This window comes from Petromyzon marinus, unplaced genomic scaffold (genome assembly GCF_048934315.1).
Source record: "Petromyzon marinus isolate PM22_M1 ecotype Great Lakes invasive population unplaced genomic scaffold, UKy_Petmar_22M1.pri1.0 PM_Scaffold_133, whole genome shotgun sequence".
NCBI classification, from domain to species: domain Eukaryota; kingdom Metazoa; phylum Chordata; class Hyperoartia; order Petromyzontiformes; family Petromyzontidae; genus Petromyzon; species Petromyzon marinus.
Window position 1 is genome coordinate 221,550 of NW_027423095.1, and position 16,395 is coordinate 237,944.

A 16,395-nucleotide genomic window follows, 5' to 3' on the forward strand; every position below is an offset into this window, starting at 1 on the left:
CATGACAAACGCCTTGACCCCATACAGCAGCACCATCTTGACCACGCGTGTTGCCAGTGAGGAGCCAGTTGGAGTTGTGAGCGTCACGTGCGAGCGTCACGTGTATTTAGCCTGTGACGATTGCGACGTCATCGCCGGATGTGACGCGCAGGATGTGACGCTTAGAAATTCGATACCTGCCAGTGACGTCAACTGACACCGCCCCCAACAATTATGTTTGTTACGTCACAGACCGAGGTTGCGCCCTAATTAATTATAAAACATTTTTATCACGCGGCGTCTCGCGCAGCGCCTATAGCGGTAGCGGGCGAGGATAATGGCGGGGGGGGGAAGACGGGGAGGAGGGGGCGGGGTCCGTAGCGCTGCCGCGGTGTACGCGTTCCTGTCGGCCATCTTACACAGGGAAGAGTTTCCCGCTTTGGCCCAATCCCCGTGTCCCGTTTCTTCGTGGGGGTGGGGAGTGGGGAGGTGAAGTGGTGACGTGTTGATGACGCCCATCGCCGGCTTTGCCATTCACAGCAGCGGGCGACGCTTCCCTTGCGTAAGATGGCCGCCGGCGGCGAGTCGCAGGTTTGCGGTGGCGGCGTTCAGGGCGCACTTGGGGCGCGCGCTCCCTTCACTCGGAGGCAGCGAGAGAGGCGGCCTTCGATAAGCTCCGATAAACAACACCCAGCTAAAGCAGCGTGTCTCCTTGCTGCTGCTGTGTTCGTTACGTAAGGGAACCGGCCGGCTTGGCTTCACCACCACCACCGCCAACAACAACAACCACCACCACCACCTTCAGTCGCGCGCTTCTCCTGCGAGGTTTCAAAGCTCCTGGGGGGCCTCTTTGCGGGCTCGCTCGCTCGCGCCATCGTCCATGGCCGTGTCGTGGGGAGACGTCGTCTACCAGAAGGGGCAGGTGATGGACTAGTCGCGCCCGCTCCTCCTCTCCCATACCCCCTCCTCTTTGTGCTCCACGCGTCCACTGCTGGACGAGGGCCTCTGCACACCCCGTGGGGTTTATTAACTTGACCATACTTCACCTCGCCTGCTCAGTGCGGGTTGGTGAGAGTGGGGGGTAGCGTTAGTAGAGTCGTGGCTGTCGGATGCACTTCTTCTGTATGCTGTGCACCGCGAAGCAGAATGAACACGTTGTTATTGACGTTATGCTATTGACGTTATGTTGTTGACGTTATGTTATTGACGTTATGTTGTGTTATTGACGTTATGTTGTTGTGTTATTGACGTTATGTTGTTGACGTTATGTTGTTGACATGCTATTGACGTTATGTTGTTGTGTTATTGACGTTGTTGTTGTGTTATTGACGTTATGTTCTTGACGTTATGTTGTTGTGTTATTGACGTTATGTTGTTGACGTTATGTTATTGACGTTATGTTGTGTTATTGACGTTATGTTGTTGACGTTATGTAGTTGTGTTATTGACGTTATGTTGTTGACGTTATGTTCGCACGGCACGCGTGTACAGCGCTGTCTGCGCGTGCACGGTTGGGCTTACGTGCATTGTACAGTGACACTACAGTGCGGTGTGAATGAAGTCAACAGTGCACTACTTTGTGGCGAATCAACAGCGGTGGTCATATGCGAGTCACCGCTCGCCGCCCTCGAAATGAAGAATTTCTACCACTGGCTCGGTATATTATTTCCTCTTGCTATCAGTTTCGACGGTGTACTTGCATTCAATTAACCTGCAAATTGCGTGTGTGTCAGCACTGTACGGTACTCGAGCCTTCACTCGCCCGCATTCACAGACCCGCTCTGGTACCAGCGTGGTGAAGTATGGTCAAAACAAGCGCCGCACTGCGCCGCGCCCTGGTACTGCAGTGGACGGACGTCACTTCTCTCGCACAGCGCTCCGGGTGTCGGGGAACGCCGTGGGTCTCGCCGCGTGCTGAGCGTGCCGCGTGCTGAGCGTGCCGCGTGCTGAGCGTGCCGCGTGCTGAGCGTGCCGCGTGCTGAGCGTGCCGCGTGCTGAGCGTGGCACGCGCCGCACGCCGCACGTGGCACGCTCAGCACGTGCCGCGTGCTGAGCGTGGCACGTGCTGAGCGTGTGGCACGTGCTGAGCGTGTGGCACGTGCTGAGCGTGCCACACGCTCAGCACGTGCCGCGTGCTGAGCGTGTGGCACGTGCTGAGCGTGTGGCACGTGCTGAGCGTGCCGCGTGCTGAGCGTGCCGCGTGCTGAGCGTGCCGCGTGCTGAGCGTCGCACGTGCCACGTGCTGAGCGTGCCGCGTGCTGAGCGTGCCGCGTGCTGAGCGTGGCACGTGCCGCGTGTTGAGCGTAGCACGTGCTGAGCGTGCCGCGTGCGGTCGATGTCGACTCAAAAGGGTCGTGGTGGTGATGGTGGTGGTGGTTGTGTGCCCTGTGTAGAGTGACGATTCTGACATTTGGCACGACGCAGCGCTCATCAAGGCGTATGACAAAGCCGTCACGTCCTTCAAGGTGAGTGTCTCCGACTTTGGATGTGAGCTCAACCGGTCCTGGGCCTCCCCTAGGTTGACTCAGCCACAAATGAGGACCAGGCGCGGTGTGTAAACATCGCCACTGTGGAGACAGGCGGCCGGGCGTGGTGCTGGCCACCCACCCCCTCGTGTGCTATGCCGGCCTTCATAGGTGCTCGCTAACAGCACTTGCCCCAACAGTCTGTTAAGGCTATAAGGGGGGGGTCTTTGTCTTTGTATCGCTTGTCTGTGTGTACTTGTGCACTTCGTATCTCTGTGTGCGTGTACATGGTTATATTTACACCTTGAGACACAACACCTGTTGCAAGGGATACCCGGGAAAGCCCGACAATATAACACACTTCGTGTGTCACGTGCACCACCAGTGGTTACAAAACTAATTTCTTTACGGCTACATTTTTGTTCTCCTTCCCCCACACCTCCGATTAGCATGATTGGCTACGTACGATGCGAAAGAAATTCAACATGCGCACACCTTCGAGTACTGTGTTATCATTCGATGGTAAGCGCCTTGCTCAAGTTCATTTGACTGTTTTTGTCTAAACGAACTTCCTCACCAGGCGGCGGAGAACGTGCACAGTGATACGTGCGCAGGTTGGAAACATGTCAGCCACAAATATGAATGGGGAAAATGGGCACACAGTGGTTTGACAGCATTGTTGCTAACTCAATAAGGCTGAATTATGCCTAGACTAGTTATAATAAATGGCACTCGACACTGTGCCATAGCAAAGTGACGTAGGATTTCTAAGAGCGCGCTTTTTTGAGTCGATGAGCCATTTTAAATGTCATGTAATGGCGTACATTCATACGCAGCGGGAATTGCTTCTAAATCCTCAAAATTATCCCAGAAAGTCACTCAAATTTGGTCGCTTGGTAAACCCCCAAAAATGCCTCTAAATCGAGCAACAAAATTGCTGAGTTGGCAACACTGTACGAGCCGTTCCAAAGTAGTACGTGTATGTACAGAAGCAGGTCTAGACACCCGGTCCTACACGTCTTAGAGCAGGGGTGGGTTACCTACGGCCCGTGACTTCGTCAGTGTATATGGCCGTGGCCACACGAAACCCAACCAACCTCAACTAACCGACCGTGTTCTTTCAGACAGCACTCAAAAATGGCACCGCACTTGCGAGAGCCCCAAGACCTACGGGGAGACAAAGTCCGTGAACAAGCGGGCGAAGACACGGAGACGGCACAAGAGGAGCAGCGTGTCGCCCTCCGACAAGGTAAATATCCTGAAGCAGAAGATTACTGGTGCTCTGGATGTGGCTGTCACGTTTATTTGCAAATGTGATTTATTACTTTGACCATTACCTGCGTGATGTTAATAGTTGTCCGCTTTGTCGTGTCTGCTGTCCAACCTATATTGGCCTTTCCCCAATATTCTTCACAGGCCACCGCTTCTGGTGTTTGGCATTGTTGTGCTGCAGGGAAATCTCAGGGAGAAGGTCCATGAGGTTTGCTTCTCCCGACAAGCAAATTATTTCATGAGACCTCCTTTGCCAGTATTAAATTATGATAATAGGGTTTTCCCTTTTCTGTTTTATTGCCAGAAAGGGGAAAGCCATATTATCATAAGCAATTTCTTCTTTTGCGTAGAAACCCCCCATGATTTCGTGAGAGAGTTGCTTCTGCCGAAATCCACTCTCAGTCTGTTTAGGCTCCGCCATGTGAGCCATTTGGAGCTGTAGCCAGATGCGAGCTCAGTGTTAATGTGCCATTTTATTGAGATACTACTACTGTGTGGTGTTATCTCGGTGTGGCCTGGGACTGTTTTGTTGTTTTTTTGCTGCCTTGCCCAAGCTTGATAAATCGGATTCCCGTAATTAATAAATTCCTTTGTTTATATTTAGTGATTTGCTAACCATTTTCTTTATTTTTCACTCCTATCATTTCATTTGTATTGTTTGCTGTTGTACCTTGCTGACCTCTCCATTCTGGACCATCTGTGAAAATGAGCTTCATAGCTCATCGAATTCCTCCAGTCTAAATAAAGATTCTCATGTATGTATGTTGAACTACTTTCGCACCATATTCTTGGTTCTTTCGGTAAAGTCACGTAGAAGGGAAATAATAAAATAATAAAAATAAAACACTAAAATTCTCACGACGTTTCGCACCGTACATAGCCAACCGCGCTAGTCAGAGGTGCGGGGGAAGTACAAGAATCTGATCACAAAAAGCACTTCTAAAGATATTAGTTTTCAGTCTAGATGTAAAAGTGCGTAGCTCCAGTGGCTTCCTAATATCGGAAAGGAAGAGCGTTCCAGATGGCCGCAGAAGCGCATCTGAAAGTGCGAGCCAAAAGTTTGATGGTTAGCCAAACGGTCGCTTTGTGTGTTCCCCGCTGCGACGACACTGAGAACAAGGAACACAAATCGTACGTAAGCATACACAGTCCTGCGGATGGCAATTTTCCTCAGCTAAATGCCGATGTCGAGGTCTTCCAGCCACGGGAGCTCTTCAGGAGAGAGTTAATGTACTTTTGCTTTTCTTCCGTTGGTGGAGCGCAGACTACAGCGGTTTACTTTGTGGAGACTCGAGGCAGCCAGGCGTGGTGCTGGCCGCATTGCCGCCTTCTTGCGCCATGCCGTCCTTCGTAGGTGTGCCAACAGCGCTTGCTCCAGTGGCACGCGTCGGCTAGACGGGGTGAATCGTTGACCGTCTCTGTGCCAACCTCTCGCGTGCCATTGGAGGCCGGGCGACCTGTGCCAGGCTGCCTGGTCCGAGGACGGCGTGGTCTACGACGCCACGATCAAGTCGGTGGACGCCAGCGCCGGCACGTGCGTCATGGTCTTCACGGGCTACGGCAACGAGGATGAGCTGATGCTCGCCGATCTTCTGCCGCCAGCGGCGGAGTCTGCCGCCGGCGCCGGCGGGGAGAGCGACGCGGCCGCGAGGTGCGACGCCGACGCGGCGTCCCGGGCCGGCAAGGTGAGCCGGGGCGGCGGGGCTGTGATGGATTCGGATTAATCGATTCGTTGAGAGTTGAGCTGCCTGTCCTGCTCAAAACATGCAATGGGGCAAATGTTCATTTACTCTGAGCCAGTGGTGCAAAAACCCGACCCCCCCCCTCCCCAAGGCTTAAACTTGTAACTTTTCAAGACCAGTCCTGGGACCACATTGACCATCTTGCACAAACCAAAATGGCGATGTATGGTCAAACAACTCCCCCCCTCCATGACCCAATACGCATGGTGAGACCTTCATCTTTCAAGAGGGTTTCATGAAGTGCTGTAAATTATAGCATAAATCATTCATTGCGGTGGAAAGGAAGTTTTTGATACATTTGTGAAGAAAAGCAGCCTAACCCCTAAACGTTGGCAGCTACGTGGCTCTCGCCAGGACGTGGACCCAGCCCGATGTTTTTTTTAGCCGTGTTACCGAGGGTGGAGGTTAGGAGGTGCCCTTCTGTTGCAGCGTAACAATACGAGTAGGTTGATCGGCAAGACGAAGATTTTTTTCTGCGTGGGGAATTAAAGCTGTGGAGCGGCGTTGAACCAAATGCATTGCATTTGAAGAGAAGTTAAAACATAAAGAAAACCCGTTTCATGAAGGCAATTTCGATCGATTTTTAAGTCAGATTTCAGACTCGTCTGCCACATGGTTTAGAATTCAAGAAGATCTTTATCTTTTACGTGTGCCAATGGAAGCACAGTGGTGGTGCGGTTGAGTGCACTATGCCCCGAACCCGGCGACTTGAGTTCGACCAATAACAGTGGCTCATATCTAATCTTTTCCTGTGCCTCCCCTAGGTTGTCTCAGCCTTAAATGGTCACCTGGTGCTGTGTGTAAATATCCACATTTGAGGAAACAAGGGCAGCCAAGCATTGTGCTGGCCAACCATCTCCATCGCGTGCCGTGCCGGCATTAATAGATGCTCTCAAACAGCATTTGCCCCAACAGTCTGTTAAAGGCTATGCGGGGGATCTCTGTCATTGTGGAAGTACATGCTGTGCCAACAATGCAGTGCGTCGTTTCAAGGCCCATATGTAATGTTATGTAAATACAGATATTTCCTCTTTAGAACGAACCACTAGCGAACCTGGAATGAAAAACTTAAACTGGACCTTGAGGAAACACGTGACAGCGTCAATGTGTCGCTGTGTATATCTAATGGTTTATTTGAACAGGCATCCTAAACAAATGCTGAATTAAAACATGACACACAGGCAGGTACATGTGTACATTATTCATAGAATACAAAAGAAAAACCCATCAATGATTGGATGTTTGGCAGCGAGCACGATCGTTATATATGTAGGGTGGCTAAGGTAACCCGGACGCTGTGTGGAAGTATGCGAATCGACACGAGAATTAACGCCACTGCAGCTATGCTCGTAATAAATGGGGTGTCGTTATGAGCACGGTCCGTTATACGAGGTCAAGCCGTAGTCATTTAAGGAATGCAGAATCGCGCGAAAGCGTCTCTCCGATGTGCGTTCCCGTGTGTGCGCCGACGCCGCAGGAGAGTGCCCCCTCCGCCGACGACTACGACATGCCAGGCAGATCCAAGGGTGGGCACGGAGCATGGAAGAAGGGTCACAAGCAGAAGCAGAGCGTCCCACCGTGGGCCTACCCGTCGCCACCCTTGTCCCATCCTCCCCCCTTCCCTGGCTTTCCACCTTACGTGAGCACATTCGCCTGGTGGGACACTTGAGCGTTGCCGTGTGTGTCATACGAATGAGCGAGTGTTGTTAGGCGAGGAATTGAAAGCGATTGTTACATGCCGACTAGAGCGGTTAATCGATCGGCAGGTCGCACATCTTGGGGGAAAGCGTGTGAAAGAGTAGGCCAAATACCCCCTAAAGCGGCTCTCAGTGTTACCACGTGATACATTACTCACAATACCCCCACAGTGTTACCACGTGATACATTACTCACAATACCACCACAGTGTTACCACGTGACTAGACTCAAGGTAACGAAAACAAATCGGATTAATTTATTTTCACGTAACTTTATTTTGAGTTGTATTCCCCATACAGTATATTTTTTACAGTGTTACAGGCAAATGTACAATTATTGTTATTTTTATGCCTAACAATGCTTCCCTTTTTTGTTTAACCATAACACATTTTATAACACTTACAGGTATGTGCATTTAAATACAGTAAATTATCTCGTCCCGACTTACGAACCATTCTACTTATGAAGGGTCTTCAGGAACAGAACCCATTAGTAAGTCAGCCACTTGTGTGTGTGTCCATGTGTGTGTCCATGTGTGTGTGAGCGATAGTGTAGCTGTTAGCGTGCTGCGCTATGATCCTGGCGACCCGGGTTCAATTCCCGCTCGCGGCCAACAGTGACGATTATCTGAGCCGGTCCCGGGCCTCCCCTAGGTCGACTCACCCTCAAATGAGTACCTGGTGCGGTGTAAACATCGCTACTGGGGAGACAAAGGCAGTCGGGCATGGTGCTGGCCACCCACCCACTCGTGTACCGTTCCGGCCTTATTAGGTGCTCGCTAACAGCACTTGACCCTACAGTCTTTGTGTGAGGAGCGGTCGTGTAGGTTATACGTCCTTGCTAACAGCCCTTGTCCAAACAGTCTGTGAAGGCTATGCGGGGGTTCTTTGTCTTTTGCCTTTGTGTGTGATGTTTTAATTCTGGCTTTTTAACTTTTAAAATGAAAGAGTTGAATGAAAGAGGTTTCTGAGCCATAAAAATGAAAGTTTATTCGTCTTGGCAATGGCATTAGTGGCGGCGGTGTTGGCGTCGTGGTGATGGCGTTGTTGGTGTTGGCGTTCGCGGCGTTGGGAGTGTCCGTGACATTGGTGGAGGTGCTGACGTTGACGGCTGCGGCGCGAATCAGCTTCTCGTTCTCGTGACGCAGCCGTTGATTCTCTTTCTCTACGAGCCGGCTCTCCTCATGCAGCATCTGTGGATGCAGCACCATCGCCCTCTCCTGAAGCAGCATCTCTCGACGCAACGCCTCATTGTCCTTACGCGTCGCCGCCTCCCTCACCCTCAGGGTGGCGTTGTCGTCTTCCACCGTGCTTGTTCTTTGACGCAGCTTCACGTTGTCCTCGCACAGCATGGCGCTGTAACGCTCGGCGTCGGATAGGTTACAGCTCCAACGACGCCACAGGAATATCTGGATCACAGCCATCATCACTATCGCAATGCCCATCAGCCGTGACACAACGCATGGCAGCGGGTCTATGTAGGGCTTTGTGCACAATGGAGTCGGGGTCGGGTAGTTGGCACTGTCTCCTTTATAATCGACCAATCCGGTAATGTGAATCAAGGTCAATATGACGAACGCCTTGACTCCATGCAGGAGCAACATCTTGCCACAGAAGCCAAGTTCGAGTGTGAGCATCGCGTGTGAGCGTCACGTGTATTTATCCTGTGACGAATGTGACGTCATCGCCGGATGTGACGCGGTTAGAATCCGACACCGGCCGGGCACGTCAGCTGACCCCCCCAACCCCCCAAAAACATGGGGTCTGTGATGTCACAGACCGAGGTGCGCCCTATTTATTTATTTTAACTCGCGCGGTTTTTCGTGCAGCGCCCCTAGCGGTAGCGGGGAGGTTTGGGGGGACGGTAGGGGGGGTCGGGACCGCTGCCGCGGTGTACGCGTTGCTGTCGGCCATCTTACACAGGGAAAAGTTTCGCTTTTTCCAATCCCTGTGTCCCCTCACGGCGTGGGGGGGACGGAGAGGTGAAGGGGGGGCGCGCGTGTTGATGACGTCATCGCCGGCTTTCCTGTTAACAACAACGGGCGACGCTTCCCTCACGTAAGATGGCCGCTGGTGACAATCGTTTGCGATTTTGAAGTTGCAGGTCAGTTTTTTCTCGTCGCATTCCAGCGCCTTTCTCTTCTCTCTGAGGCAGCAAGACACGCGGGCTTCCACTGCCAATAGCCACCAGTGACAACCAACTCGCGTGTCTCCTTGTTGTTGCAGTATTAATTACGTAAGGGATCGACAGCCTTGGCTTCTTCACCACCATCAACCGAGAGTGGTCTCTGGGAGTCGAGTTTCTTCTGGTAGAGGGCACAGCTCCAGATTAGTTCGAGTGTAAAATAAAAGTTGCCTACAACGAGCTGGCTAAGTGCGTGAGGGAGGATGCACGCACTGGAGAAAACAACTGGGAATATGCATAACTTGTGCGGGTTTCACGACGCATTGATATTTACGCGACCCAAAACATAATCTTTATTTTTATTTAAAGCTTTCGTGACTGCAGTGATTCATATTCTTGGTTCTTTTGATAAAGTCACGTTGAAGGGAAACAATAAAACAATAAAATATATATAAAACAATAAAATTCTCACGACGTTTCGACTGCAACACAAGCAGTCATCATCAGGTGTGAAAACCAACGGCAAAAAAACATTTTTTCAAATGTTTCTTGCCGTTTGTGTTGCAGTCGAAACGTCGTGAGAATTTTATTTTACATATATTTTATTATTATTTCCCTTCAACGTGACTTTATCGTAAGAGCTAAGAATATGAATTACTGCAGTCACCAAAGCTTTAAATCAAAATTATTTTAATTAACAATTAATTTCTCCTACACAACCAAGCCAGCATCAGGACTCAAGGTAACGAAAACAAAACGAATTTCTTTTTATGTTACTTTATTTTAAGTTGTATTTACCATACAGTACATTTTTTAGAGTGTTACATGCAAATATACAATAATTCTTATTTATAAGCTTAACAGTGCTTCCCTTTTTTGGTTTAACCATAACACATTTTATGACACCGACGGATATGTGCATTTAAATACAGTACATTATTACTTCCCGACTGACCAACCATGCGGCTTACGAAGGGTCCTCAGGAACAGAACCCATTAGTAAGTCAGGGACGTGCGTGTGTGTGCGTCCATGTGTGTGTGAGGAGTGGTCGTGTACGTCATACGTCCTTGCTAACAGCCATTATCCAAACAGTCTGTTAAGGCTATACGGGGGTCCTTTGTCTTTATGTGGGTGATGTTTTTATTCGGGCTCTTAAACGTGTCAAATTGAAGCGTTTACGAAAGAAGTTTCTGAGACATCGAAATTTAAGCTTCTTGGTCTTGTTGGTGACGTTGGCGGTGGGGGTGTCAGTGGCGGCGATGAAGGCGGTAGCGTCATCAGCGTCGGCGTTCGAGGCGGTGGGAGCGTCTGAGGCATTGGTGGACGATGTGGTGTTGGCCGTGGCAGCAAAGGAGGTCTCCTCGTTAGTCGTGATAGCGGCGGTGGTGGCGTCATCGGCGTCGGCGTTCGCGGCGGTGGGAGCGTCCGCGGCATTGGCGGTGACGTTGGCCGTGGCAGCGTGGGCGGCTGCGGCACGAATCAGCTTCTCGTTCTCGTGACGCAGCCGTTGATTCTCCTTCTTTACGAGCCAGTTCTTTTCACGCAGCATCTGTGGATTCAGCACCATTGCGTTCTCCCGAAGCAGTATCTCTAGACGCAACGCCTCATTGTCTTTACGCGTCTCCGCCTCCCTGAACCTGAGGAATGCGTTGTCGTCTTCCACCGTGCTTCTTCTTTGACACAGCTTCATGTTTTCCTCGCACAGCATGGCGCTGTAACGCTCGGTGTTGGATAGGTTACAGCTCCAACGTCGCCACAGGAATATCTCGATCACAGCCATCATCACTATCGCAACGGCCATGAGCTGCTGTGACACAACGCATGGCAAGGGGTCTATGTTGGGCTGTGTGACCAATGGAGTCGGGGTCGGGTAGTTGGCACTGTCTCCTTTATAACCAACCAATCCGGTAATGTGAATCAAGGTCAACATGACAAACGCCTTGACCCCATACAGCAGCACCATCTTGACCACGCGTGTTGCCAGTGAGGAGCCAGTTGGAGTTGTGAGCGTCACGTGCGAGCGTCACGTGTATTTAGCCTGTGACGATTGCGACGTCATCGCCGGATGTGACGCGCAGGATGTGACGCTTAGAAATTCGATACCTGCCAGTGACGTCAACTGACACCGCCCCCAACAATTATGTTTGTTACGTCACAGACCGAGGTTGCGCCCTAATTAATTATAAAACATTTTTATCACGCGGCGTCTCGCGCAGCGCCTATAGCGGTAGCGGGCGAGGATAATGGCGGGGGGGGGAAGACGGGGAGGAGGGGGCGGGGTCCGTAGCGCTGCCGCGGTGTACGCGTTCCTGTCGGCCATCTTACACAGGGAAGAGTTTCCCGCTTTGGCCCAATCCCCGTGTCCCGTTTCTTCGTGGGGGTGGGGAGTGGGGAGGTGAAGTGGTGACGTGTTGATGACGCCCATCGCCGGCTTTGCCATTCACAGCAGCGGGCGACGCTTCCCTTGCGTAAGATGGCCGCCGGCGGCGAGTCGCAGGTTTGCGGTGGCGGCGTTCAGGGCGCACTTGGGGCGCGCGCTCCCTTCACTCGGAGGCAGCGAGAGAGGCGGCCTTCGATAAGCTCCGATAAACAACACCCAGCTAAAGCAGCGTGTCTCCTTGCTGCTGCTGCTGTGTTCGTTACGTAAGGGAACCGGCCGGCTTGGCTTCACCACCACCACCGCCAACAACAACAACCACCACCACCACCTTCAGTCGCGCGCTTCTCCTGCGAGGTTTCAAAGCTCCTGGGGGGCCTCTTTGCGGGCTCGCTCGCTCGCGCCATCGTCCATGGCCGTGTCGTGGGGAGACGTCGTCTACCAGAAGGGGCAGGTGATGGACTAGTCGCGCCCGCTCCTCCTCTCCCATACCCCCTCCTCTTTGTGCTCCACGCGTCCACTGCTGGACGAGGGCCTCTGCACACCCCGTGGGGTTTATTAACTTGACCATACTTCACCTCGCCTGCTCAGTGCGGGTTGGTGAGAGTGGGGGGTAGCGTTAGTAGAGTCGTGGCTGTCGGATGCACTTCTTCTGTATGCTGTGCACCGCGAAGCAGAATAAACACGTTGTTATTGACGTTATGCTATTGACGTTATGTTGTTGACGTTATGTTATTGACGTTATGTTGTGTTATTGACGTTATGTTGTTGTGTTATTGACGTTATGTTGTTGACGTTATGTTGTTGACATGCTATTGACGTTATGTTGTTGTGTTATTGACGTTGTTGTTGTGTTATTGACGTTATGTTCTTGACGTTATGTTATTGACGTTATGTTGTTGTGTTATTGACGTTATGTTGTTGACGTTATGTTATTGACGTTATGTTGTGTTATTGACGTTATGTTGTTGACGTTATGTAGTTGTGTTATTGACGTTATGTTGTTGACGTTATGTTCGCACGGCACGCGTGTACAGCGCTGTCTGCGCGTGCACGGTTGGGCTTACGTGCATTGTACAGTGACACTACAGTGCGGTGTGAATGAAGTCAACAGTGCACTACTTTGTGGCGAATCAACAGCGGTGGTCATATGCGAGTCACCGCTCGCCGCCCTCGAAATGAAGAATTTCTACCACTGGCTCGGTATATTATTTCCTCTTGCTATCAGTTTCGACGGTGTACTTGCATTCAATTAACCTGCAAATTGCGTGTGTGTCAGCACTGTACGGTACTCGAGCCTTCACTCGCCCGCATTCACAGACCCGCTCTGGTACCAGCGTGGTGAAGTATGGTCAAAACAAGCGCCGCACTGCGCCGCGCCCTGGTACTGCAGTGGACGGACGTCACTTCTCTCGCACAGCGCTCCGGGTGTCGGGGAACGCCGTGGGTCTCGCCGCGTGCTGAGCGTGCCGCGTGCTGAGCGTGCCGCGTGCTGAGCGTGGCGCGTGCTGAGCGTGCCGCGTGCTGAGCGTGCCGCGTGCTGAGCGTGCCGCGTGCTGAGCGTGCCGCGTGCTGAGCGTGGCACGTGCCGCGTGTTGAGCGTAGCACGTGCTGAGCGTGCCGCGTGCGGTCGATGTCGACTCAAAAGGGTCGTGGTGGTGATGGTGGTGGTGGTTGTGTGCCCTGTGTAGAGTGACGATTCTGACATTTGGCACGACGCAGCGCTCATCAAGGCGTATGACAAAGCCGTCACGTCCTTCAAGGTGAGTGTCTCCGACTTTGGATGTGAGCTCAACCGGTCCTGGGCCTCCCCTAGGTTGACTCAGCCACAAATGAGGACCAGGCGCGGTGTGTAAACATCGCCACTGTGGAGACAGGCGGCCGGGCGTGGTGCTGGCCACCCACCCCCTCGTGTGCTATGCCGGCCTTCATAGGTGCTCGCTAACAGCACTTGCCCCAACAGTCTGTTAAGGCTATAAGGGGGGGGTCTTTGTCTTTGTATCGCTTGTCTGTGTGTACTTGTGCACTTCGTATCTCTGTGTGCGTGTACATGGTTATATTTACACCTTGAGACACAACACCTGTTGCAAGGGATACCCGGGAAAGCCCGACAATATAACACACTTCGTGTGTCACGTGCACCACCAGTGGTTACAAAACTAATTTCTTTACGGCTACATTTTTGTTCTCCTTCCCCCACACCTCCGATTAGCATGATTGGCTACGTACGATGCGAAAGAAATTCAACATGCGCACACCTTCGAGTACTGTGTTATCATTCGATGGTAAGCGCCTTGCTCAAGTTGATTTGACTGTTTTTGTCTAAACGAACTTCCTCACCAGGCGGCGGAGAACGTGCACAGTGATACGTGCGCAGGTTGGAAACATGTCAGCCACAAATATGAATGGGGAAAATGGGCACACAGTGGTTTGACAGCATTGTTGCTAACTCAATAAGGCTGAATTATGCCTAGACTAGTTATAATAAATGGCACTCGACACTGTGCCATAGCAAAGTGACGTAGGATTTCTAAGAGCGCGCTTTTTTGAGTCGATGAGCCATTTTAAATGTCATGTAATGGCGTACATTCATACGCAGCGGGAATTGCTTCTAAATCCTCAAAATTATCCCAGAAAGTCACTCAAATTTGGTCGCTTGGTAAACCCCCAAAAATGCCTCTAAATCGAGCAACAAAATTGCTGAGTTGGCAACACTGTACGAGCCGTTCCAAAGTAGTACGTGTATGTACAGAAGCAGGTCTAGACACCCGGTCCTACACGTCTTAGAGCAGGGGTGGGTTACCTACGGCCCGTGACTTCGTCAGTGTATATGGCCGTGGCCACACGAAACCCAACCAACCTCAACTAACCGACCGTGTTCTTTCAGACAGCACTCAAAAATGGCACCGCACTTGCGAGAGCCCCAAGACCTACGGGGAGACAAAGTCCGTGAACAAGCGGGCGAAGACACGGAGACGGCACAAGAGGAGCAGCGTGTCGCCCTCCGACAAGGTAAATATCCTGAAGCAGAAGATTACTGGTGCTCTGGATGTGGCTGTCACGTTTATTTGCAAATGTGATTTATTACTTTGACCATTACCTGCGTGATGTTAATAGTTGTCCGCTTTGTCGTGTCTGCTGTCCAACCTATATTGGCCTTTCCCCAATATTCTTCACAGGCCACCGCTTCTGGTGTTTGGCATTGTTGTGCTGCAGGGAAATCTCAGGGAGAAGGTCCATGAGGTTTGCTTCTCCCAACAAGCAAATTATTTCATGAGACCTCCTTTGCCAGTATTAAATTATGATAATAGGGTTTTCCCTTTTCTGTTTTATTGCCAGAAAGGGGAAAGCCATATTATCATAAGCAATTTCTTCTTTTGCGTAGAAACCCCCCATGATTTTGTGAGAGAGTTGCTTCTGCCGAAATCCACTCTCAGTCTGTTTAGGCTCCGCCATGTGAGCCATTTGGAGCTGTAGCCAGATGCGAGCTCAGTGTTAATGTGCCATTTTATTGAGATACTACTACTGTGTGGTGTTATCTCGGTGTGGCCTGGGACTGTTTTGTTGTTTTTTTGCTGCCTTGCCCAAGCTTGATAAATCGGATTCCCGTAATTAATAAATTCCTTTGTTTATATTTAGTGATTTGCTAACCATTTTCTTTATTTTTCACTCCTATCATTTCATTTGTATTGTTTGCTGTTGTACCTTGCTGACCTCTCCATTCTGGACCATCTGTGAAAATGAGCTTCATAGCTCATCGAATTCCTCCAGTATAAATAAAGATTCTCATGTATGTATGTTGAACTACTTTCGCACCATATTCTTGGTTCTTTCGGTAAAGTCACGTAGAAGGGAAATAATAAAATAATAAAAATAAAACACTAAAATTCTCACGACGTTTCGCACCGTACATAGCCAACCGCGCTAGTCAGAGGTGCGGGGGAAGTACAAGAATCTGATCACAAAAAGCACTTCTAAAGATATTAGTTTTCAGTCTAGATGTAAAAGTGCGTAGCTCCAGTGGCTTCCTAATATCGGAAAGGAAGAGCGTTCCAGATGGCCGCAGAAGCGCATCTGAAAGTGCGAGCCAAAAGTTTGATGGTTAGCCAAACGGTCGCTTTGTGTGTTCCCCGCTGCGACGACACTGAGAACAAGGAACACAAATCGTACGTAAGCATACACAGTCCTGCGGATGGCAATTTTCCTCAGCTAAATGCCGATGTCGAGGTCTTCCAGCCACGGGAGCTCTTCAGGAGAGAGTTAATGTACTTTTGCTTTTCTTCCGTTGGTGGAGCGCAGACTACAGCGGTTTACTTTGTGGAGACTCGAGGCAGCCAGGCGTGGTGCTGGCCGCATTGCCGCCTTCTTGCGCCATGCCGTCCTTCGTAGGTGTGCCAACAGCGCTTGCTCCAGTGGCACGCGTCGGCTAGACGGGGTGAATCGTTGACCGTCTCTGTGCCAACCTCTCGCGTGCCATTGGAGGCCGGGCGACCTGTGCCAGGCTGCCTGGTCCGAGGACGGCGTGGTCTACGACGCCACGATCAAGTCGGTGGACGCCAGCGCCGGCACGTGCGTCATGGTCTTCACGGGCTACGGCAACGAGGATGAGCTGATGCTCGCCGATCTTCTGCCGCCAGCGGCGGAGTCTGCCGCCGGCGCCGGTGGGGAGAGCGACGCGGCCGCGAGGTGCGACGCCGACGCGGCGTCCCGGGCCGGCAAGGTGAGCCGGGGCGGCGG

At 51.4% G+C, this 16,395-nt stretch overlaps 1 protein-coding gene across 2 annotated transcripts; it reads left to right on the plus strand.

Annotated features, from left to right (window-relative positions):
• The first annotated feature begins 2,450 nt into the window (after positions 1-2,450).
• LOC142922649 (uncharacterized) lies at positions 2,451-14,664 on the plus strand. Of its 2 annotated transcripts, XM_076063481.1 has the most exons (7): positions 2,451-2,966; positions 3,569-3,693; positions 5,164-5,401; positions 6,936-7,097; positions 11,930-12,112; positions 13,350-13,421; positions 14,546-14,664. In XM_076063481.1, the coding sequence occupies exons 3-7, from the start codon at positions 5,258-5,260 to the stop codon at positions 14,609-14,611; spliced, it is 627 nt and encodes a 208-aa protein (XP_075919596.1). In that variant the 5' UTR covers positions 2,451-2,966; positions 3,569-3,693; positions 5,164-5,257; the 3' UTR covers positions 14,612-14,664. The 2 variants fall into 2 exon arrangements, with proteins under 2 accessions (XP_075919596.1, XP_075919597.1); XM_076063482.1 differs by lacking the exons at positions 2,451-2,966; positions 3,569-3,693 and having other exon boundaries at positions 3,700-5,401.
• Positions 14,665-16,395: the final 1,731 nt, after the last annotated feature.